Below are 26,048 nucleotides of genomic sequence, written 5' to 3'. Positions count from 1 at the left end.
CTGTGCAAAAATTTCTGTTTCTAAAGTGAAAAAGTAAAAAAATTATAGCACTTTTAATAAATGTTTAGGTGTTTCCAGCCCGGCCCAATTTTGGCACACATTGGACACCATATGTAAGTAGTAGGCGAGGGCTGGTTCTTTTAGGTTCAGCTGCTAACAAGATGGTGTATCGGTCAGAATACAGGAAGGAGGACAAGAGGCTGTCACAGTCAGCTAGTTTATTGTCACCTCAATGCTCAGTGTTGCCAGCAGTTTGTAGTAACATATGTTGCCATTAGACTAAATATATGTCACACCAGCAGTGGTTCAACTAATATAAACTCAAACAATATCTAATATGATAAACCTACACATGCATGCATATACATGTCCATGACATAATATATAATAACTCAAATTATGCAAATATTACATAACTTGGTTCAAACACACAGAGAACACCACATGAAAATGCGCTGCTACAACTCAGTAGAAAGTAATTCAAGCTGCAGCAAATCTCGAGATTGCAAATAAACATATTTAAGGTAAGTTAGTTTTCAAGTTGCTATACATCAATACAACCATTACATCCCAAATTGTAATAATATGTATGCATTAAGTCCGTAGTAACTACATAAATTGGAAAAAAGGTGCAATAAACTAAATAAAAAAAAGAATTGAAAATCGTTTGTGAGTGAAAGAGACAGACATGTACAGACTGAACTGTTCAACAGTCAGTGTTTCTCTAACAGGACGACCCTCTTTACACTCAGCACAGACACACTGAGGCACCACTTTCTAACCAAAACCCAGGATAAAGAGTATCAGTGAATGTGGTGTTGAAGGTGTGGAGGTGGATCAGAGTGTCAGAGACTCTGTAGAAGGACAGAGTGCCAGCAGGACAGTCCACATACACTGCTACTCTGTTAGAGACGGAGGAGGAGGAGGAGGAGATGGATGCTCGATTGTTATTGTGACAGACAGCATCAGGACCATCTTTAATGCAGTTCAGACTCCAGGACTGATCGTTGTATCCAAAAACACAGTTGTACGTCTCTCCTTTCCTTCGGATTCTTCTGTAACTCACTGATATATCAACCAGTCCTCCCCATTCAACCTCCCAGTAACAGCGACCAGTCAGACCATTTGTGCACAGCAGCTGGGGACGAACATCAAATCTGTCTGGATGATCAGGATACGACTGAACCTCCTCCACACGTGTCACCTTCCTGTTGTTGTCGGACAGTTGGAGCTTTGTGTTCACTGTGTTTGTGTCGACTGTGAGTTGACAGGAATCTGATGGAGAGAACAAAAACAATCCAGCTGCAGTTATTGATCCATCATCTGTTCATTGATTGAACAGATGATGGATCAGAGATGTGAATGTGTGCTGCTTTGTTTTCATGAATCCCATTAAAAACACACTTACACTTCCTCAGACCTGGTGTCAACCATTGTTCTCCAGCAGGCTCAACCCTGAAAGGAGGAGGGGGGTCAGAGCAGCACAGTCAGCATGCACACATGGACATTACATGGCTCTCATACACAGACTGATAGTGTTAGGATGGAAAGGGATTAAATAAAGCTGCTTTTGCTTGATGTTTTATACACATTCCTATTGTGCTCATACAAATGTGGCACTCCATGTAATAAGGGCCAAACGCATTAATTCAGCAATATTCTTAAATTGAATTATTAAGACTGACATGTAGAGCTTGCAAACATGCTTACACATCAATTGTGGAGTTAGAATAGAATAGAATAGAATAGCCTTTATTGTCATTGTACAGAGTACAATGAAATTGGAGTGCCACTCCCTTGGTGCAAATTTCAATAATAAATATAAATGTAAAATATAAAAAGTACAAAAAAAACAATCGTAAGTACTCAAACAATAGTATGTACAATATATACAGGATAGCAGCATTAATATAATGACAGTATGAATAGCAGCATTAATATAATGACAGTGACGGTATGGAATAGGTTCAATTGTTTTTGTGCTTATTTACTACGGTGATAGCTCTGGGAAAGAAGCTATCCCTGAATCTGTTCGTCCTGGTTTTATGTGACCTGTACCGTCGGCCTGACGGTAATAGTTCAAACAGTTGGTTGCTGGGGTGAGAGTGGTCCTTGATGATATTGCCAGCTCTGCTGAGGTACCGAGAGTTTGCAGTGACCTCCAGGCTGGGCAGAGAGCAGCCAGTGATCTTCTGGGCTGTGTTGATGACCCTCTGCAGTACTTTCCTGTCTGCAGCTGAGCACCCTGCATACCATGATGTTATGCCGTACGTTAGGATGCTCTCTATGGTGGCTCTGTAAAATGTCACCAGCAGCCTCTCCTCCAGGTTGTTCCTCCTGAGCACTCTCAGAAAGTGGAGACGCTGCTGGGCCTTTTTAACCACCGCTGTAGTATTTGCAGTCCAGGAGAGGTCATCAGATATCTGCACGCCCAGAAACCTCATGGAGTGTACCCTCTCCACACAGCTCCCGTGAATGTAAAGTGGGGCCGGGTCTGCTCTGCCCTTCCTGAAGTCCAAGATAAGTTCTTTAGTTTTCGTGGTGTTCAGTTGGAGGTCGTTAACTGAACACCACTCAGTCAGTCTGTTGACCTCATCTCTGTAGTCCGACTCATCCCCCCTTGAGATGAGTCCAACCACTGTGGTGTCATCCGCGAACTTTATGATGGTGTTTGAGAGATGGGTAGGGGAGCAGTCGGATGTGTAGAGCGTAAACAGGAGGGGACTCAAAACACATCCTTGTGGAGACCCGGTGCTGAGTGTGATGGTGCTGGACCGGTGGGGGCCGAGTCTGACAGACTGTGGTCTATTTGTCAGGAAGTCCTTGATCCAGAGGCAGATGGGGGTGGAAAGTCCCAGGTGAGACAGTTTCTGGACCAGGATCTCCGGGATGATATGATTGAATGCTGAGCTGAAGTCCAGGAAGAGCATTCTCACATAGCTTCCTCGGTGCTCCAGGTGACTCAGCGCAGTGTGGAGCGCTATGGTGATAGCGTCCTCGGTGGAACGATTTGTCCTGTAGGCAAATTGGTGGGGGTCCAGAGTGGGAGGCAGACCGGCCCTGATGTGCTGACAGACCAGTCTCTCAAAGCACTTCATCACTACAGGCGTAAGTGCAACAGGCCTGTAGTCATTTGGGCTGGCCACAGCTGTCTTCTTGGCGATGGGGATGATGGTGGAGGTTTTGAGGCAGGGCGGGACGGTGTTTGATGACAAGGAAAGGTTGAAGATTTTAGTGAAGACTCCGGTCAGTTCGTCAGCACATGCTCTGAGAACCTTTCCATGTATTCCATCAGGACCTGCCGCCTTCCTGGGATTCACTGACCTTAGAACACACCTCACTTGGTGCTCCCTAAGTGTTAGTGTGCCAGTGCTGGGGGCGGGTGGAAGTGGTGTGGCAGCTGAGGGCTTGGTCGTCTCAAAGCGGGCGAAGAAACGGCTTAGATCCTCAGCCAGTGAGGCATCAGTCCTAGATGTTGCCTGGTTATTGCTTCTGTAGTTGGTAATGTGATTGATCCCCTGCCACATTTTTCTGGGGTCGTTGTCAGCAAAGTGATCTTCAATCCTCCTCCTATAGAGTCAGGGGGATATTTTTTCTGGGCTGAGAGAGTCCGAACACAATGTCCCAGATTTAGATAATCAGTAGAAAATAAGAGGCTAAGAATTGCTGGATAATATTAGTGCAACAAGGTTAGGCTACGGAGGTGTTTTTCCTTTTTTCCAGGAAAGAAGCAGATGGTAGGACAAGGTCAGACATGGACGGAGTGGAGAAGACCCGCAGGGGAGACGGTAGGAGCACCACATCGCGGTATAAAACTGTATTGCATGCTTACAGGGCCATCCTATTTGTGAAGCAGACCGCGTGTTCACATTGAGGTCCAGCACGCAATAACTTGTAACTTCAACTGCTGAAGCCAATAAAATCTTTCCAAAGATAGTCGTTCTCCTTCCTTAAGAAAGAAAAATGAACACAACAAAGTGGCGACCCTGACGGAGTTTTTCAACTGGTTTCGGTTCAGCTCACAGAAAGCCTTCAAAATAAAGGTAAGCAGAGCCTGTTGTTTATATCAAAATCTGGATACCAAAGTAGAGGACGTACGCCCTGACGGCACCGTGAATTTTACTTTATGGCCAAATTCTTCCAGATCTTTGATATAAAGGCTGATTTGTTTTGGTATTGCCCAGTGCCTGGTCAGTGTCTTGCTCAATGGTCAGGTTGGGACTGCCAGTAAGAGTTATAAGACAAAAGGTACATCAGTCCAAAAATTGGAATAGACGGTCCATATTAGACAAAATTCTCAGCACATATAAATCAACAGGGATACAGAAAGGAGTTCCAGATGAATAAAAATTCATTCAAAGCCTTCTGTTGATCGCTTTCATTTCTTTTACCTTTTTATTTACCTTTAACCTTTTGTATTGTTTATATTGTCTGTTTTGTTACTTAGTGTTCTTCTTGATGCATTTCTCAATCATCCAGGTAAGTAAATCTCCAAAAGTTGCTTCTGTTCATCTGGACATAGCGTTTTGTGGGAGAAACGTTTCATCATCATCCAGGTGACGTCTTCAGTCTCAGCTGACTGCAGGTTTCAATCTTATAAACAGTAAATTTGCATAATGACTGAAACCAGCCCACTGAAGGAACAATGGGCTGGGAGGTCAGTATCATAATTATGCAAATTCTCATCCCCATTGATCAACAACCACTGATCAAGGGCCATTGATTAAATGGGCCTTGTCCATGAGTACCATTCACAGAGAGTTTGGATACTTAGCGTTCTGTTTATTTTTACCTTCATGTTCAGCTCTTTGTGACGGCCTGTCTACAAAAAGCGCTTAATAAGTACACGTTACTTACTTATAAATTGGCAAACCCAACAGTTAACGGGTTTGAGTCTATAGTACTTTGCATAACACCCAATAAGGATTTTAGCTGTATTAATTATGTTCATTACAATGTGCAGAAATGGGCTAACCTGACCAGGAATGCAATAGCTGGACTATCAGAAAAGTTGATGTCAACGTCAGTTATGACAGTCCAGATCAGGATAGCTTTAGTTATGCTTTTGGCAAAAAATTGGACACATTGGGTGCGTCCAATGCTTGGGCTGGCTTGTTGTATGTATATTTCAAATTATACAGCTCTGGACGGGTCAGTTACCAGGGCACCGGAAGGATTATGGAAACTGTCACATGAGATGAAAGAATTTTCTGGGATTGATGTTGTCAGATCTCATGTTTGAGGACTCTTATAAACAGATTGATAACAATGGCAGTAAAGGACGAACACGTGCCACCAAACTATCAGATGCCATTGCTGGTTGGGGTCGGGTGAGGAGGACTCAGGACTGAGTTGAGAGATAAGTTGGAGCCCCAGATGTTGAGAAGTAGAAGGGCTAAATATGTATTGCTCATTTGGTGCTTAGGCTTTTATTATCAAAAGAAACACTGAATCCTTTTAGAAGATAAAATGTCTGTTTGTTTGATGCGTCTGTCTGTAAGACCCAGTAACTACGTGAAGAAGGCCGACAGCTGATTTAGCACTGACTCGACCAGAAGACTGCTCTCCAGTTAAGGCTGAAAGGCTGAGTATCACACTGGATGGGAAGCTGTGGGATAGCAGGCTGAACGAAACACATGTTCCTTTGATTCACACGTAGAATATATGTGAAAGGGAGAGAATCAGAGAACTCTATCATTCCCTGAGGAAATTAAAATTCATCCTCCTCTATCAGACATTCTCTCCATACCTGAGAGTGTCCAGTCTCCAGTCTGGATCCTTAAGTCCAGCCGACAGCAGCTTCATTCCCGAGTCTCCTGGATGATTGTAACTCAGGTCCAGCTCTCTCAGATGGGAGGGGTTGCAGCTCAGAGCTGAGGCCAGAGACGTACAGCCTTCCTCTGTGATCAGACAGCCTGACAGACTGCAGACAGAACAACGTGTGAACACTTTTTTGTTGTTGCTGTGTTGTTGTTTTTTTCTTTTTTTTGAGCTTGAATGCCACGCACCCATTCCACGCATTCAGTTAATGTTAGCTTTATTTATAGCAGCAGCAATTGAGAACACATAATGAGATATAATTAGTTGGATTTTTTTGCCCATTGTTAATCAGCGGTGCCAGCTTTGTCTTTCACAGTGATAAGGCCATGAGGGTTCTGCACAGTATCTTTGCTGTTCCTAGGACTGCAATCTTCTGGACGCAGATCTCAGACGTCATTCCTGGGATCTGCTGGAGCCACTCACCCAGTTTGGAGGTCACTGCCCTCGCTGCTCCAGTTACCAAGAGAACCACTGTTTCCTTCACCCTCGACATCTTTTTGAGCTCATCTCACAGCCCGTCGTATTTTTCAGGTTTCTCATATTACTATCACTCAGCTACATCTATCACTATGGCTGTCTTCATCTGCTTTTTCTATCGCCTCCTTTAGCCAACTGATGATCTCACCAGTGGGGAAGGGCATAGGTATTGATTGTCCAGATCTTGTTCTTCCCATTCGGCTGACTGCTCAGAACTTGTGGTTGCAGCTTTCCTGGAAGCCACATTTGCCTGTGGGATTCCCAGGTACTTGTAACTATTCTCAATGTCTCAAGGTCTTTTTTGCATTTCCTGCAGTTTTTCCTTAATCTATCATTCATAGCAATGAAAGGGAATTCGTATATCACAAGCACAAAATAGCCCTAAATTCTCTAAATGGACGGTGAATGAATTCACTTTTTAAACATGCAAAAATATGAAATATGAAAAAAGTCTACAGTACCCAGAGTCTAACACTATGCAAAAGGTTAAACAAAAATAATTTGACAATTATATGATGGGTAGCTGTTTAAATATTAATACAATTTAATGTTTTATGGCTGATTCCTGACCTGAGAAATTCCAGTTTACAATGTGGATTTTTCAGTCCTGCAGAGAAAAGCCTCACTCCTGAATCCCACAGGTCATTGTTACTCAGGTCCAGCTCTCGGAGACTAGAGGACTGGAAGTTGAGAGCAGACAGAACTTCACAGCTTCTCCCTGAAAGGTTGCAGCCACTCAATCTGAAAAGCAAGATTTGTGATAAGATTAAATTACTGTAAATGCTGAACCTAGACAGCCCAATTCATGGTTAAGAAAATACTCTAAAATTTGAGTTAAAACAAATCTAATAAAACATTTTAAATTTTCTTTGTGAAAACACAAATCAACCTCTGTCTAAATATACCTGTTGGCATAAACAGAAGGCACTATTGGTCACTTTCTTGGCCCAAACAAATCTCTTCTAAGGGACACTTAAGTGTTGCACCTCCACCAGATGCTTTTGGTCAGTAAGCTTCTGGTATGATCACACTTGTTGGAAAGTTCATAGCAGAAATGAAAAAGGAGATAACAGACTACACTGAAGGCGAGTTATAAACTGAGCTATGATTAGCTAACTAAAGTATGTGTAATTGATATAAAGAACAAAACTCCTGTCCTTGAAGACAACATTGTGAGTGAAAAACACGAGGCTAGCAAATCTCGGAGACGAGGCTGAAGGATCAGATCTAGAATGCATGCAGAAAGTATTCACAGCAGTTCAGTTTTCTCCAAGTTGTCATGTTAGAGCCTCATTCCAAAATGAATCACACCAATCATGCCTTGCTGGCTTAAAAGGCTGTGCTGTTAGTCATTAGATTGTTGTTATTGGTATGTGTTGGGCTGTTAAAGAAAGCAGCATGCTGAAAAGCATGAAACGGTGGTTGGGTCTGCCGTGTGATGTTTACAGTGGCGCCAAAACCCAGGAGGGTGCGTGGCAGACCCAAGACCGGGCCAGCCAGGGAAGGAGCTGGCCCAAAAAGTGGCCGAGCTAGTGGCCACGCAGTGAGAGCAGGCGGCGGTGTCTCGCCACCCGTGGGAAGAACTACAAAACTGATCCGAGTGCCGGATGCAGCGAATCATGAGTCTAGCAGCTCAGATTAGTTCCTGGCCGTCACCCCCGCCACCCCCACCTATGACCCTCAACTGCACAGCGCCTGTTCTGGCCTCCAGGGTGAAACCAGCCAGGATGCAGCCTGTCAGCGCACCCATCACTACTCCTTGGGTGGGAGCGGCTGTTGGCCGGCAGGGGCCTGCACCCGTCATGGCCCCAGAGGAGGGCCGCAGAGCGACTGGTGTGTCTTCACGGACCGGCCAGAGGCACTGCGAGGGGCCTCTCCAGCCAGAGGTGGAGGTCGAGGAGGCGCTGCGAGGGGCATCTAAAGCAGGTGGTGGAGGTCGAAGCGTGCAAGGGTCGTGCTACTCCTGAGGTCACCATGCTGGCCGGTCTAGTGGTGTCCTGAGGTCAGCACGCCAAGTGGTCCTGCATGCCGGCCACCTGCCAAGCCACGTGGGAGCCTCTGCTTACATCTGCAATTGCCACATGGGTGGCCCCCGTCACCAGCGCCACGGATACGTGGGTAGCCACTTAAACTCACACTTCCCTATCGCTGAGCCGCTGTAGGGGAGATGGACCCATCTGTACGGCATATGCAATCCCGGCTCACGCTGCAAGCTGTGGAGCTGCAGCTGACTGTGTGTGTACAGCAACCGGGAAAAAGTGTTAAATACAGCAGGATGCAAACTGTGAAACTGTGGTTGGTTCTGCCGTGTGCTGTTTACAACCCATAGTGACAAAGTAAAAAAAAAAAGTCTGCTTGAAAATTTTTCAGAAACTTATTTAAAATGAAACAACCAAAAAATAAATAAATAAAACGTATAAGCAAGTATAAGCAAGTATTCACAACCATGCCACTCAAAATTAAGCTCAGGTGTATCCCGTTTCCACTGATCATTTGTTAGATATTTCTACAAGTTGAATAGAGTCCACCAGTTGACTGGCTGTGATTTTTAAAGGCACAGGCTTGTTTATATACGGTCCCATTTTTGAGAGAGCATTTCAGAGCAAATAGAGAGGTGACCAAAGATCTGATGTGAACTCTTTGGCCAGAATGCCAAATGTCGTGTCTAAAGGAAACCAGCTAAAGATCATCACCTGGCCAATACCATCTCTACAGGTGAACAAGTGGTGGCATCAGGATGCTGTGGGGAAGGTTTATGGCAGCAGGAACCAGGAGACTAGTCAGGGAAAGATGAATGCAGCAATTTACAGACATGTCTTTGATAATCGAGAGGCTCGAGAGGACCTTTGACAGCTGAATTATTTTGAATATTTCACAGATTCAAAAAGGAATGACCACATATTTACTTACAGAGCTCTGTTGGAGGCTTTGACCACTGGTAGCAGTCTCAGAAGAGCCTCCTCTGAAGCAGAGTATTTATTCAGGTCAAACACATCCAGATCTTTTTCTGATGACAGTAAGATGAAGACCAGAGCTGACCACTGAGCAGGAGACAGTTTATCTGTGGAGAGACTTCCTGAACTCAAGGACTGCTGGATCTCCTCCACTAGAGAACGATCATTTAATTCATTCAGACAGTGGAACAGATTGATGCTTTTCTCTGTAGACAGATTCTCACTGAGTGTCTTCTTGATGTACTGGATCATTTCCTGATTGGTCTGTGAGCTACTTCCTGTCTGTGTCAGCAGGCCTCGTAGGAGGGTCTGATTGGTCTGCAGTGAAAGACCCAGGAGGAAACGGAGGAACAAGTCCAGATGTCCATTTGGACTCTGTAAGGCCTTGTTCACAGCAGTTTGGTAGAAGTTTTTCTCTGTAGATTCTCTTGTGTCAGAGTTCTTGGAGGTTGTTTGTTGTTCTTCCAGCAGATTGAGTCCAGAGTTGATGAAGGTCAGATGGACATGAAGAGCAGCCAGAAACTCCTGAACACTCAGATGGATGAAGCAGAACACCTTGTCCTGGTACAGTCCTCTCTCCTCTTTAAAGATCTGTGTGAACACTCCTGAGTACACTGAGGCTGCTCTGATATCGATGCCACACTCTGTCAGGTCTGATTCATAGAAGATCAGGTTTCCTTTCTGCAGCTGATCAAAAGCCAGTTTTCCCAGAGACTCCATCATCTTCCTGCTCTCTGGACTCCAGTGTGGATCTGTCTCAGCTCCTCCATCATACTTGACCTTCTTCACTTTGGCCTGAACCACCAGGAAGTGGATGTACATCTCAGTCAGGGTGTTGGGCAGCTGTCCTCCCTGTCTGGTTTCCAGCACATCCTCCAGAACTGTAGCAGTGATCCAGCAGAAGACTGGGATGTGGCACATGATGTGGAGGCTTCGTGAAGTCTTGATGTGGGAGATGATCCTGCTGGACTGCTTCTTATCTCCAATTCTCTTCCTGAAGTACTCCTCCTTCTGTGGGTCAGTGAACCCTCTGACTTCTGTCACCATGTCAACAAACCCAGGAGGGATCTGATTGGCTGCTGCAGGTCGAGTGGTTATCCAGAGGCGAGCAGAGGGAAGCAGTTTCCCCCTGATGAGGTTTATCAGCAGCACATCCACTGAGGTGGACTCTGTAACATCAGTTAGGATTGTAGTTTTGTGGAAGTCCAGAGGAAGTCGACACTCATCCAGACCATCAAAGATGAACACAACCTGGACGTCTTCAAAGCTGCAGATTCCTGCTTCTTTGGTTTCAGTAAAGAAGTGATGAACAAGTCCCACCAAGCTGAACTTTTCCTCTTTCAGCACATTCAGCTCTCTGAAAGTGAATGGAAACATGAACTGGAAGTCCTGGTTGGCTTTGCCTTCAGCCCAGTCCAGGGTGAACTTCTGTGTTAGGACAGTTTTCCCAATGCCAGCCACTCCCTTTGTCAGCACAGTTCTGATTGGCTCATCTCTTCCAGGTGGGAGTTTAAAGATGTCTTCTTGTCTGATGGTTGTTTCTGGTCTGTCTGGTTTCCTGGATGCTGTTTCCATCTGTCTGACCTCATGTTCATCATTGACCTCTGCAGTCCCTCCCTCTGTGATGTAGAGCTCTGTGTAGATCTGATTCAGAAGGGTCGGGTTTCCTGCTTTAGCGATGCCCTCAAACACACACTGGAACTTCTTCTTCAGTGCAGACTTGAAATGATGTTCATAACCTTCAGTGGGAATTTCTAAAAAACAAATTAATTAAATCTCAGTCAAGAATTTATTAAGTACACATGCATGTTGTCCATCTGCAAGATATTAGTTAATTTAGCATTCATTAACCAGCTCTAATCTTTATCTGTTTCTTACTGCGCAGCAGACGGTCAGCCAGCTCCTCCTCATTCAGTCTCCTCAAGAAGTCCACTGTGATCTTCACAAATGCCTCTCTGCTTCTGCTCTTCTCATCATCCTCCCTCTGACTCTCTAAGCATTCTGGGTAATCTGGACTCAGAAGCTTCTGGATCTTCTTCAGCTCGTTCTTCACAAACGTGATGATGTTGTCCTCCAGCAACTGGAACAGAATACTTTATGAATGAGCCAATCAGACTGAAATCATGGAGCCAAACATCAGATCCATGTTGGGCACACTGACACCCCGCTGGTCTACAAAGAGCAGCATGGAGATGACTGTGAACAGAATAGATGTAAAAGTAGTTGTTGTACATGTACAGACCATAAATATGGAGTCCAGCTGTGTTTGATGGGCAGTCTGACCACGTTGAACCTCTGAGCTCTCCTGGTCCACTCTGTGGAGGAATTATCATCAATTCAGCCAGTGATATTTTGACAAAGACATTTATTTAGATGACTGCTCTTAGTCGTATATGGCTATGATTTCAGCTGATCGTACTAAAAATCAACAGCTCAGCTTAGTTTCTTATTACTTTAATTTTCCCAACTAAAAGCCAACATCAGCTGCTAACAAATTCTCTTTGGATGGCAGTTGTAAAGAAAACATAATGAAATAGTTAAATAACAATCAATCGTCTAAGATATGATTAATTCCTCTCTCAGCTCAACGACCATCCGGTCGTTAAGTCTGACGTCACTAGCCGTGTCTGGGTCTAAACTCCGCTGCAGGTCCATATATCAAACGATCACTATGGCATTACTGAGAGTTGAAAAACTGTCTAAAGTCTTTCATCTTTAATAAAATGATCAGCGTTCTGCTCTACCAGGTGTAACAATTGAGTTTAACATCCAGGCATCCATGAAAACGGAATTTATGACATTTAATGAAGTTAGAAGTTAGCAGGGAGTTAGCTCGCTAGCTTCTATCTAAATACAATATAGCATGTCCTGACTGAGAGATTTTGGAAACAAATTAAAACATACAGCTCTGTAATCACTTCCAACATAAATGAAGAAAGAAAACTAAACAGCAGTGACGTTTTTAGGGTTACTGAAGTTTGGCTAGCTGGTATGTAATGATGTGCTATGTGACCGCTAGCGACACAGCTATGTTAGCATAATATAAACAAGCAAACTTTTTTTCCACTCGATAAAAGTTAACGTGAGTGTTCTCGGTGGTCAGGAACAAATGTAATCGCATGGCAGGATGCTGTAAAAGGACCAAACTTCAGCCAGGAGAACAACTGAGATAATCCATCCACAATACGAGGTTAGTCATTCATATACTGCTGCATGGGCTGGGCTGTAGTTACATCCTAAGGTTTTAAAAACTGAGCTTAAATAAATGATTAGCGGTAATAAAAGCCGAGGGAGGTCAACAGGGATCACTGACTGTTTTAGGAGCTTTTTGAGATCAAATAGAAGAAAATACAAAACATTAAACATGTTAACAACACAAAAGCCATATTAAACGCAGACTACTTTAGACCCGGAAGTAGGATTCGTCACGTCATCACTTAACGACCGGATACTTGAAGTAGATAATTATGCCTCTCAAACGTCACCATTTTTTGGATCATCGTGTTGGACACGAATACAGAGCTGCTAACTGTCTCTGACTCATCTGTGTCCTGGTAAACAACCACATTCATATCCAAGAGGTTGAAATCTCACAGTTTTGTCATAAACGAACCACAGAGAGGTTCCTGTACTAACGTTAACAATATGGTTTGGATCAGACGATGGGATGAATCGTTCAAACCCTGAGTCAGGATGCTCAGGTGTCATTTGGTAGCAGAACGTTTGTGCTATACAGAACCAGTATGTGCAATGGTTTGGGCCTCCTGCTTTATTTCGTTTTAAAATGGGTCAGTCAGTTACAGTGTTGGAAGGTTTCTTGTAATTAAAACAATAAACTTTGTTTTTAAATGAATGAGATGCTCTATAGTTTTTAGTTTCTCAATGTTTTGTCGATATATCCGTGAGATCTTCAACTAACACCTCCAGCAGACCTTCAAGAGAGGTTCGTTCTGAGTTCCTGAAGACTCTGGACGTTCTAGCGCTGTGTTGGTTGACTCATCTCTACAATGTTGCGTGGTTATCAGGGGCAGTGTCTCTAGATTGACAGACTGTGGTGGTTCCCATCTTTAAGAAGGAGGACCAGTAAGTTGCACTCTTTCCCAGTGGGTGATGGACTCTGTCAGGGCTGCCCTTTGTCACCGGTTCTGTTCAGAATTGCCACGAGGCTTTCACTTGGGTGGTCTCAGAATATCCTCTCTGGTTTTCACAGATGATGTGGTTCTGTTGGCTTCATCGAGTGATGGCCTTCAGCCCACACTGGAATGATTTGCAGCTGAATGTCAGACCTACTAACCCTAACCTGGCTGAGCTCTACTCTTAAAAACGAAACAAAAACACAGAAAAATCTTAATATTCATAAGATGAAAAACACTGCATAGGTGGCACCAACCTGCTTACTTAGTGTTTTTAACAGAAAACAAATGGAAATGTACAGAGTGCACCAGATCTACCCAGTCCTCTTACTCCCACCACAAACCTTACACAAACAGATAAACGAGGAGGTATAACAACATTCAGCAACACCAAGCAGTTAAATCAGCTCTCAAAGAGTTGATGTTACTAGCCGCTCACCTCTCTGCAGCAGACACCCGCTGGACTTTAAAATTAATGAGCTGACGTCTAGACCGGTCACTCTTGAAGGACACACAGCTGGGTCCAGCTTCAAGTCCAGCTGGACTCCCATGGGTCCTGTTAGGGAGGAAACATTTTTTTTAATTTGCAGCTACAGAAGCTGATGAAGATTAGGATACCTTCATCGTCCTAAAGACAAACTGGATTGCAGGCTGAGCATGAGCAGAAGGAAACTCCAAACTAGTGTTGGCAGTGGGCATGCTGGTTTTGGTCAGTTTAGCCACGAGGCTAAAGTCAAACTACCCACTGCCAGCATTTGTTTCTATAACAGTTCAGGATCCAGATGTCTGATGTCTAAATTTCCACAACTTCTTAAAATAAATAGTTAAAAACAGCCAATTCTGTCAAAATGTGGCTTCAAACCAGATAAAAATGACAGTTACAGCTGAGCCTGTGTGTCCTTTGAGACATTTTAGATCATTTTAAAAACCACGAAGCAAAAAGATCATCATCACTTACATCAGACAACAAACTGACAACACAGAGTTCATGTTACTAACAGCTCACCTCTCTGCAGCAGACACAGGCAGGTCTTCTATGGGAGGGCTTTTAGACTTGTCACGCTCTCTGGGTGGAGGTCCAGGTGGGTTCCTGTGAATAATGATGGAGCAGAGATGTGAGTGCTGAGCTGTGACATGGAGTCATGGACAGTTAGAGATGGTCATCTCACCTCTGAGCTTTGGTCTGGCTCTCTATGGCTCTTTTAGAGGGAGGGGCTCCCTCCTCTCTGTCCTCACACTGATCCATGCTGCTCAATCCAAATCAGCTCACACACACTTTCTACCTTCACCTGCAGAGGAAACACAATCATTCATGTGCACATCAGCTGAGAGCTGCAGAGGTCGTGTCTGATGTGTTGATCTGCTCCATCTGAGTGCAGATAATACGAGGTATCTGCTGTAGTTGTAGGACTGACCATCACATATCAATAAGGGATCAATAATAACAGCAACAAGCAGCGTTATTCTTAGAGACTGTACAGACTTCTACAACCACAGTTTATCAACATTATGTTATTAATTAATGTACTTATGACAGTATCATGTTAATGAGAGGAAAAATAACGTTCACATTACAGAAATAAACTGAATGTTGTTCTTGTGCAGAGCGTTCACTGCACTGTGTTTCCTGTTTCCTTTCATTTGATAAAAACTGTAAATGTTCAGAGACAGACGATCAAACTGAGTCGGAGTTGCACTGGCACGTATGGAAAGAATAAAGTACACAATCGTTTACAGCAGCACGATACGGTCTCTCAATCACACCACCACACAGTACTGACCCACACATACAGTTCTTACACACACACTGGACATTCTGGACATTGTTTTCACTTCATCACTTAAATCACTTTAAGCATATTTGCACTGCACAAGACATAATGTGGATTGCACAACACTGGACATTATATTCTTCATTTCCAGTTAATATTTGTACAGCTGCTGTTATTGTGTATATATTTATTTATATTTCTTCATACATTCTTATATAGTTCTATATTGTGTATTTTGTTGTACAGTTATTTTATTTTCAACTTTAATTTATATATTTTATCTTATTCTTTCCCAGTTAAATTTACCCTTCATTCTAATTTGTGTTGTACAGTTATTTCCTTTTTAACCTTAATTTATATTTTATTCCTTCCTAGTAAAATTTACCCTTTTTAATTTTTCATATTTATTTCCCTTTTTAATTTTTCATATTTATTTCCCATCTTATTCATAGCCTTTTCCTTTTTTGTTTTCTTTAGGTCACGAGCAGTTGTCCAAGCATTTCACTGCATATCGTACTGTGTATGACTGTGTACGTGACAAATAAAATTTGAATTTGAATTTTGAATTTTTGTTTGCAGCTGCACATCTATCACATCAAGAAAGTTCTGACAGCAAAAACTGACCAAAGGCTGAAAACACTGTGATCTGTGAGGAGCGACAACCTTTAGACAACAGGAACCCATCAGCAACTCAGAAGCACGTACAAAACACAACAGCAGTGCTCCAGGATGCTAGGGGGCAGTGTTGAGCTTTTGTTACCTCGTGGCTACACAAGCCAGCAAGTACCAACAACCAGATTTGGTGTGTGGTAGTAACAGGTAAATTAACTTTTTTTTTAAACTTATTTGAATATATATGGGTGCTTGTGTACAAATACACAAACAATACACACATGCTATCATGCTTTCAATTGTGTAATTTAAGTGATCTAGTAGCTCTGCTTTGGAAGTTCAGTTCATGCTAGAAATGTGTTTTGCAGTTTGAACGTGTTTTGTCTCTAGGGGCCACCGCATATATTTATATATAAACATATATAAATACAACCGACTTCTTTTTTTTTTTTACATTATAATTCCTTTTGTGCATAATTTTATATTATTGTTAATAATAAATTAATTAAAGCAACAAAACAACCTGAAGAGCCGGCTCTCTAAAAAGAGTCGGAAATCCCATCATCTGCAACTGAAAATAATTGTGGATGATTACTATACCTTTCTAATGTGACGTTGTTGTCCCTGGCTCTCTCTCTCTCTCCCTCCCGCTCTGTTCCTGTGGTACTGACTGTAACTACCGCCCCTCCCCCCTCTGCCCAGCGCAAAGCACAACACCGGCTCCCGTCGTTCACGTCAAAGATCCGGCTCTGACACATTTCGTTCGCAACCGACACATCACTACTGCGTACAGTGGGGCAAAAAAGTATTTAGTCAGCCACCGATTGTGCAAGTTCCCCCACTTAAAATGATGACAGAGGTCAGTAATTTGCACCAGAGGTACACTTCAACTGTGAGAGACAGAATGTGAAAAAAAAATCCATGAATCCACATGGTAGGATTTGTAAAGAATTTATTCGTAAATCAGGGTGGAAAATAAGTATTTGGTCACCTCAAACATGGAAAATCTCTGGCTCTCACAGACCTGTAACGTCTTCTGTAAGACGCTTTTCTGTCCCCCACTCGTTACCTGTATGAATGGCACCTGTTTGAACTCATCATCTGTATAAAAGACACCTGTCCACAGCCTCAAACAGTCAGACTCCAAACTCCGCCATGGCCAAGACCAAAGAGCTTTGGAAGGACACCAGGAAAAGTATTGTAGACCTGCACCAGACTGGGAAGAGTGAATCTACAATAGGCAAGCAGCTTGGTGTGAAAAAAATCAACTGTGGGAGCAATCATCAGAAAATGGAAGACATACAAGACCACTGATAATCTCCCTCGATCTGGGGCTCCACGCAAGATCTCATCCCGTGGGGTCAAAATGATCATGAGAATGGTGAGCAAAGATCCCAGAACCACACGGGGGGACCTGGTGAATGACCTGCAGAGAGCTGGGACCAAAGTAACAAAGGTCACCATCAGTAACACACTACAACGGCAGGGAATCAAATCCCGCAGTGCCAGACGTGTTCCTGCTGAAGCCAGTGCATGTCCAGGCCCGTCTGAAGTTTGCCAGAGAGCACATGGATGATACAGCAGAGGATTGGGAGAATGTCATGTGGTCAGATGAAACCAAAGTAGAACTTTTTGGTATAAACTCAACTCGTCGTGTTTGGAGGAAGAAGAATACTGAGTTGCATCCCAAGAACACCATACCTACTGTGAAGCATGGGGGTGGAAACATCATGCTATGGGGCTGTTTTTCTGCCAAGGGGACAGGACGACTGATCAGTGTTAAGGACAGAATGAATGGGGCCATGTATCGTGAGATTTTGAGCCAAAACCTCCTTCCATCAGTGAGAACTTTGAAGATGAAACGAGGCTGGGTCTTCCAACATGACAATGATCCAAAACACACCGCCCGGGCAACAAAGGAGTGGCTCCGTAAGAAGCATTTGAAAGTCCTGGAGTGGCCTAGCCAGTCTCCAGACCTCAACCCCATAGAAAATCTGTGGCGGGAGTTGAAAGTCCGTGTTGCTCGGCGACAGCCCCAAAACATCACTGCTCTCGAGAAGATCTGCATGGAGGAATGGGCCAAAATACCAGCTACTGTGTGCGCAAACCTGGTAAAGACCTATAGTAAACGTTTGACCTCTGTTATTGCCAACAAAGGTTATGTTACAAAGTATTGAGTTGTATTTTTGTTATTGACCAAATACTTATTTTCCACCCTGATTTACGAATAAATTCTTTACAAATCCTACCATGTGGATTCATGGATTTTTTTTTTCACATTCTGTCTCTCACAGTTGAAGTGTACCTCTGGTGCAAATTACTGACCTCTGTCATCATTTTAAGTGGGGGAACTTGCACAATCGGTGGCTGACTTATTCTTATTCATAGCCTTTTCCTTTTTTGTTTTCTTTAGGTCACGAGCAGTTGTCCAAGCATTTCACTACATATCGTACTGTGTATGACTGTGTACGTGACAAATAAAATTTGAATTTGATTTGAATTTGACTAAATACTTTTTTGCCCCACTGTATATATGAATGTGAATCGCATCATTGGCTGGACTACGGGATAAGGTGGCATCGTTCTAATCCCATACAGGAGCAGTCAGTCACTGACTAACACTGCAAAACATGATTGTTAAAGTATTCATTTTAATTTCAATTCAGGTTAGATTTTTTCTTTTTTGTGCGCAACGCAGATTTTCTGTGCGCAACGCAGAGACCGTGCCAGCAGTGCGCAATTCCGCACGCGCGCAGCTTAGAGGGAACAATGCCCATCGGCAAGAAATTTACATCAGTCCTTAAAACAGGATTCAAACCTTCCACTTGCAGAGCTGCTAAAACCTGAACCACAAACTTCACCCTGTACTGAAAAAGTCTTCACTGTCACGGCTGCCGAAGCGAGCCGTGTGGAGTTGGAAGAAGGACCCAAGATGCAGGCAGTGGATGAGATACCGGTGGTTTTATTTACAGAGGTGTAGTGGCAAACAAACAGTGGGGCATAACAAATAACTAAAGACACCTAAACTGGGAGAACTAAAAATAACAGACCTGGGAGCATATGACAACGGGATGAGAAGCAGAGAGACGCAGACGAGGAACAGGACACTGTGGAACACAGGGTAACGCAGACTGACACGAAGTAACACAGACGAAGCGGCAACAGGCAGGAGAACACACAGGGCTTAAATACACACACCAGTAATCAGGGGATGAGAGACAGGAGGGCAACACAGCTGGGAGAAATCAGAGCTGACGGGACAGGGGAAATGTAAACTGAACACACTCACATCAGACATGAACCTTCAGAATAAAACAGGAAACTAACAGACACAGAGAACCAGACAGGACACTGAACTTGACAGGCAGACTCATGAGCAGACACAATAACACCATGGACAGACAGAGGGAACACAGAGAAGTGGGAGCAGGCAGGCAAAGAACAGAAACCTAACAAATGGCAAAATCACAACAGAATACACACTCGGAATGAACAAAAGCATAAAGAAACACAAAACACTGAGTCCTCAGACTCAGGACCATGACAGTACCCCCCCCCCCTCAAGGGCTGGCTCCAGACAGCCCAGCAGAAACACAAAAACAGACAAAAACCAAAACAGAAAACGACCCGACCAGGGCGGGCGGAGGGGGCCCAGGACGGAGGGACAGAGTCCAAAAAGGCCCAGATGGCCAAGTTCAGGGGGCCGACAGCGCAGGAGGCCAAAACAGTACAGTTCCGGGGGCCGACCGTGCGGACGGCAACGGCGGCGCGGGGGCAGTTCCGGGGGCCGACCGTGCGGACGGCAACGGCGGCGCGGGGGCAGTTCCGGGGGCCGACCGTGCGGACGGCAACGGCGGCGCGGGGGCAGGTCCGGGGGCCGACCGTGCGGACGGCAACGGCGGCGCGGGGGCAGGTCCAAGGGCCGACCGTGCGGACGGCAACGGCGGCGCGGAAGCAGGTCCAAGGGCCGACCGTGCGGACGGCAACGGCGGCGCGACTGCAGGTCTGGGGGCCGGCCACGCGGAGGGCAGTGGCGGTATGTAGGAGGTCGTCCACTCAGAAGGCGGAGGGTGGCAACAGAAGTCCGGAGGGCGGCCACGGTGGTGATGATGCCCAACAAGCGGCCTGGCAGATGACCGACGATGTGGAGGTGGTAGTAGGGGACCCGAAGGCTGCGTGGCCCCTGCAGCACCAGGCGAAGCGGAGGTTGGACCAGACGAGGCAGAGGCTGAAGCCGAAGCTGGGCCAGGCGACGCTGAAGCGAATGCGGAGGCTGAACCAGGCGAAGCTGATGCAGAGGCTGGGCCAAACGAAGGTGGGGAAGCTGAAGAGGAGGCCACTGCAGACGAGAATGAAGACACGGAGGCTGGACCAGGCGAGGCTGATGAGGATGAAGACGCGGAGGCTGGACCAGGCGAGGCTGATGAGGATGAAGACGCGGAGGCTGGACCAGGCGAGGCTGGACCGGGCGAGGCTGGACCGGGCGAGGCTGGACCGGGCGAAGCAGCTGTTGAGGATGCTGAAGCTGGGCCGGGCGAAGCAGCTGATGAGGATGCTGAAGCTGGGCCGGGCGAGGATGATGCTGAAGCTGGGCCAGGCGAAGCAGCTGATGAGGATGCTGAAGCTGGGCCAGGGGAGGATGATGCTGAAGCTGGGCCAGGCGAAGCAGCTGATGAGGATGCTGAAGCTGGGCCAGGCGAAGCAGCTGATGAGGATGCTGAAGCTGGGCCAGGCGAGGATGATGCTGAAGCTGGGCCAGGCGAAGCAGCTGGGGAGGATGATGCTGAAGCTGGGCCAGGCGAAGCAGCTGGGGAGGATGATGCTGAAGCTGGGCCAGGCGAAGCAGCTGGCGAGGATGATGCTGAAGCTGGGCCAGGCGAAGCAGCTGGCGAGGATGATGCTGAAGCTGGGCCAGGCGAAGCAGCTGATGAGGATGCTGAAGCTGGACCAGGCGAGGATGATGCTGAAGCTGGACCAGGCGAGGATGCAGCAGACGAAGGCGCTGCAGCAGGCGGCAGCATGGATGAAACTGCTGCTGCAAGCGTGGATGAGGCTGCTGGTGGAGCAGCTGGTGGCTGGACGGGCTCCTCGGGCCCTCCAGCTGACGAGACAGGAAGCTGGGCGGGCTCCTCGGACCCTCCAGCTGACGAGGCAGGAAGCTGGGCGGGCTCCTCGGACCCTCCAGCTGACGAGGCAGGAAGCTGGGCGGGCTCCTCGGGCCCTCCAGCGAGAACAGTCTCAGGAACAGTGGGCACAGGGGCCCCTGGAACGCACAGGACAAAACCAGCAGGCGCGGGGACCTCTGGCAGGAACAGATCAGGACCAGCAGGCACACGGGCCTCTGGCAGGCACAGGACAGGACCAGCAGGCACACGGGCCTCTGGCAGGCACAGGACAGGACCAGCAGGCACACGGGCCTCTGGCAGGCACAGGACAGGACCAGCAGGCACACGGGCCTCTGGCAAACACATAGCGGCCTGCAGCTGCGCAGAGCATTGACCCTGCTCAGGCAGCGACAGCCGGGTGCAGTCCTCAGCTGGCTTCTTAAACTCCAGGGGTCCAGAGTCTGATGGGGGCTGAAACCCAGCCTCTGGGGAGGCCCTGGAGTGCATCTCAGTCTCAGAACCGGCCAGCCTTTGAGGACTGTTGACATTATTATTAGATTTGTCTCTCTGCTTGGAATGGATGGGCGAGGAACAGTGTCTTTCGGGTAGAATTGACTTGTATTGTTTTACAGGTGGAGCAACTGACACAGGATGCAGGGCTGGTGGCTGCTGAACAGGAGGCTGAACTGAAGGTGACGGACATAATGGTTGTGATGACAACGGTGGTGAAGTTGGAGACTGAGCTTCAGGCCGGGCGGCTAACTGAGCTTCAGGCTGGGCGGCTAACTGAGCTTCAGGTCGGGCGGCTAACTGAGCTTCAGGTTGCAGTTCAAATGAATAAACAGTCCTGGTATTATCAGAGCTGGTGTTAATTGTCTCTGGGATATATGCCACAGTTTTAGCAGACCCTGGGTTAGCTGACACGGGTTTAACAGGTTCAGAAGAAACAGAAGAACAGCCCTTTGCTTTCACTGAAGTCTTAAAAATGCCAACCTGGGAGAGATCGGTTACCACGAAGGTAGGTAGGCTTAGCGAATTAGCTCCCACTGACACACCCCGAACAACCCCAGAAGAAAAACTCTCAAAGTTCAAATTGGAGCTGTTATCCTTTTTACTCACCACAGTCGGCCGCTCTGATATCCTGGGGTCCGACTGTGGCGAGGGGCGTCGACGGCGCGAGTGCTGTTTCCCATTTGAAGGCTGGACCGACGGGCCGGGCAGGACGCTCTCCGTCGGGTCAGGGAGTGAAGCATGAGTTGCAGGGTGGGTGGTAGCAAGGGGGAGAAGATGAAGCTCGTTCAGAACAAAATTCTGTGTGAGCGGGTGAAGTGAGCTGAGCAACCAGGGGAGACCAGAAAGTAAGCGCTGTAGCCGAACAGCTATGCCTTGTCGGAATTCTCTCCCCTCATGCTCCAGCCATAAGTTAATTAATTTGTCTACTGAGTAAATAATGTCCTCCCGGAGCTCCTTGGGCGGATTGAATGCTGCTGGGTCCATAGTGGACGGTTCGTACTGTCACGGCTGCCGAAGCGAGCCGTGTGGAGTTGGAAGAAGGACCCAAGATGCAGGCAGTGGATGAGATACCGGTGGTTTTATTTACAGAGGTGTAGTGGCAAACAAACAGTGGGGCATAACAAATAACTAAAGACACCTAAACTGGGAGGACTAAAAATAACAGACCTGGGAGCATATGACAACGGGATGAGAAGCAGAGACACGCAGACGAGGAACAGGACACTGTGGAACACAGGGTAACGCAGACTGACACGAAGTAACACAGACGAAGCGGCAACAGGCAGGAGAACACACAGGGCTTAAATACACACACCAGTAATCAGGGGATGAGAGACAGGAGGGCAACACAGCTGGGAGAAATCAGAGCTGACGGGACAGGGGAAATGTAAACTGAACACACTCACATCAGACATGAACCTTCAGAATAAAACAGGAAACTAACAGACACAGAGAACCAGACAGGACACTGAACTTGACAGGCAGACTCATGAGCAGACACAATAACACCATGGACAGACAGAGGGAACACAGAGAAGTGGGAGCAGGCAGGCAAAGAACAGAAACCTAACAAATGGCAAAATCACAACAGAATACACACTCGGAATGAACAAAAGCATAAAGAAACACAAAACACTGAGTCCTCAGACTCAGGACCATGACATTCACTGCAGATCATCACTGAAAACATTCAAACTGACTCATCATGGAGTCGTTTTTCCTTCGAACTACAAACAGGACATTAAATGTGTGTTTTAAGACAAAGTCACGCCCACACTGAAAGAAGGATGTGTGTTTAGCACACGTCCTTAACCAACAGCCTGTTGGTCCAGCTGTGAGTCCGTTACCGTGAACTATGGAGCGGCAGATGTGTGCTGGAACTAAGCTGCACACAGCTGATGTTAGCCAGGAAACATTAGAGACTGCTAAGGTTACCTTCACACGGAGCTTCACACGGAGACGATCAGTCAGCAGAAACGGGTAGTTCAGGAAAGAGAAAGTAAAGTTTGAGCAGGAAGGAAACACCCACAGGGTTGTGTAATGTTACCGTTAGAAACTGTCAGTGCTGCATTCAGGTGCACGTGGGAAACTCCCAAATCTCTGGCAGGTTGTCCAAAGGTGATTTATGTCTGCTGGTTTTCTGGAGGTCAAAACACAAACTGCATGATGTCACTGTGACCACCACAGTGACAGGAAGTGTTTTTATCACAGAAACACTGAAATGATGCTAACGGCTGTCGTTAGGCTCACTGACAGCAGTGCTGATGTGTTCATGTCAAACACTGGCTCAGGTCAGACTCCTTCATCCTTCTCCAGCGTGAAGCCGCCCTCAGACACACAGGAGCTCTGACCTTTGACCTCCTGCTACCTTTTTATAAAATTTTTTTTGTATATTTGAAGCTTCTGATGTGCACGAACATCAGTCCAGCTCCTTTAACTTTGAAGCATCGTGTTGAGTTATTAAAAGCTCTTTGAATTCTGCTTTTATATTTTATGAGCTCCCTGCTCTGTTTGAGCCTCCAGCTAAAATAAAACATCTGAGCTGAGATTAATGTGACGAACACACATTTATGATAACAGTCCCTGTACACTGACACATCAGTGATGTTTGTTTCTGGGTTTGAGGTCAAAGGTCAACGTCATACCTGCATCATGTTATTGTGTTGAACGTGTCACTGCAGAGGTGTCAGTGTGTGTGGAGTTCGTCTTTGCTCCCTGATGTAGGAACGCCTTCGACTTGTTTGAACTGTTTAATCTGAGTTTGTTACTTTTCAGCTGCAGTAACATGTTGATGCTGTGCATCAGCTCAGCTCCACAAATGACCTTTAGACTGAGGTCACTTCCTGTCACTGTCCTGACAGAGTCTTCAAAGGCTGATGACATCACAGCGACGAAGGCCGCCCTGATCCGTCTCTCCAGCAGACAAACATGATGTGTTTTGGGTTTCAGTCACTAAGTGCCACAGTTTCATCATCGCTTTTTAAAGAGGGAACTTCATCTGACACATTTTCACAGCTTTGAAGTGGAAATGACGCTTTGAAGGAAACGCAGAATGGATTTGCCTCCACAAAAGAAACAGCGGCAGACTGAGGATCTTGTTAGAGGAAGAAGATTGGTGAAAAAAGGAGATCTGATGTTAGAAATGAAAGCAAAAGCAGGAGGTGTGTGGACTGTGTGTGTGTTACTGAAATGTTTGAAGTCTGTTTATAAATCCAGTCATGTTTAGTTCAATATATCGATGTGCTGATCTTTACCATGTTGTTCTGTAGTTATCATGACAAATTAGAACAATGGACCAATTAGCCTGTGACAAAGGTGTTGCTGAGCGAAGACGTTCGCATCAACGAGTGCAAACTTGTTCTTGGTAAACAGAATAATCTCAACGAGTCAGGGTTGCACATCTAACATCAATGCTTAAACTTAAAGCTACAGTTGAGATGATAAACAGAGATGTTAACATTACTTACATTGTTATAACAGAAGATTTGCATAACATGGATTTATGAGTTCCAGCTGCAGAAAACCGACTGAACCTGCAAATAACAGCAGCGTGCACGAGCACTTCCTCCTGAGTGTTTGTATGTGAGCAGCGCCCAACAGAAACTGACGCTTTGTGACTGAGCTTCAGGTTTTATTGTTTACTCAACAAGAATTTATGTGTTTTTCTGTTTAATCAATAATCTATAAAAGCTTAAAGGTAGAAAGAAGGGAAACTTACGGTGCCTTCAAAATCTGCAGAGGAAGAATTGTCTCCACGCTCGTGTTGTGTGGCTTCAAATGCTCTCTGGCTGTGTTTTGTTCTCTCCGCCCATTTCATCGAGGAAACACCAGGAAGATAAAATACCACACATGCACAGGCATGTCGCGTAAAAGCAGCACATAGTGATGAAAAGTTAAGCATGATCAGAAATGCTTATGAATAAGCTTAATAAGGTAGAAATAAGCTTTCAGATGCAGACTGGTTTGACAACCTTGGTTTTCTGTAGATGTGACTGCTCAGATAAATGAACTGAATATCAAAGTGCAATGCAAGGGCCTGAAATGTACAGCACAGTGAAAGTTGCAACTTCTCTCAACTCAATTGGGGGACAATATCCTGACTCACATGCTAACACTGAAGGAGGCCATCAGCTGATCAGCCTCACAGGTTCCACGGTAGAAGCACCGCATGGCGAGTTTTCAAGGCAACTTCAAGACTTGAAAACGTTTGAGAGTGAACCGTCACTACTGAAGCACATGGTTTCTTCTCCTGTAGTGTGGATAATGCACCCAGTGATGTTCACAGGTCTGTCCCACTACCTGAGTTTTACTCTTCCCACACATGAGGAGACATGCTCAGAGCATCCTAGCCCTCTTTGGATCTACCTGCAGACATTCTCAGTGATGAAGTTCAACAAATCCAGATCCTCTGATCTGATGATCCCCTCTCAGGGTTACAACGCAGACATTCAGCCAGATTTCGCTGCACTTGTTCAAGCCCAAGACAGACTGGATTTTTCTCATTAAACCAGTGAGCTGAATGGAAACATCGTAAGCACATGTTTCTTCTTGTATAAAGTTATTTTATATATTCTAAAGAATCTTTAACATACTGCAGATTTGTGAAGATTAACTAGTTAAAATAAAACAGTCATGTAATGATTTTTTAAAGTTGTTTATTAT

The 26,048-nt window shown here is 45.7% G+C and overlaps 1 protein-coding gene across 5 annotated transcripts; it reads right to left on the bottom strand.

Moving 5' to 3' along the window:
* Positions 1-203: 203 nt before the first annotated feature.
* LOC146573374 (NLR family CARD domain-containing protein 3-like) lies at positions 204-25,191 on the bottom strand. 5 transcript variants are annotated; one of them, XM_085278154.1, is made up of 11 exons: positions 25,105-25,191; positions 14,554-14,673; positions 14,391-14,474; positions 13,824-13,940; positions 11,494-11,566; positions 11,130-11,331; positions 9,208-11,005; positions 6,868-7,038; positions 5,750-5,923; positions 1,409-1,455; positions 204-1,275 (listed from the first exon to the last, which is right to left on the bottom strand). In XM_085278154.1, exons 2-11 carry the CDS (start codon positions 14,628-14,630, stop codon positions 749-751), a joined length of 3,270 nt encoding a protein of 1,089 aa, XP_085134280.1. In that variant the 5' UTR covers positions 14,631-14,673; positions 25,105-25,191; the 3' UTR covers positions 204-748. The 5 variants fall into 5 exon arrangements, with proteins under 5 accessions (XP_085134280.1, XP_085134282.1, XP_085134283.1 ...); XM_085278156.1 differs by lacking the exon at positions 25,105-25,191 and adding an exon at positions 24,854-24,947; XM_085278157.1 differs by lacking the exon at positions 25,105-25,191 and adding an exon at positions 24,032-24,050.
* Positions 25,192-26,048: the final 857 nt, after the last annotated feature.

Source organism: Mchenga conophoros, linkage group LG6, assembly GCF_057382185.1.
Source record: "Mchenga conophoros isolate Kocher_MC1m ecotype Shallow Benthic linkage group LG6, M_conophoros_male_GT1.1, whole genome shotgun sequence".
Lineage (NCBI taxonomy): Eukaryota > Metazoa > Chordata > Actinopteri > Cichliformes > Cichlidae > Mchenga > Mchenga conophoros.
This window is presented reverse-complemented; position numbering and strand designations above follow the sequence as displayed.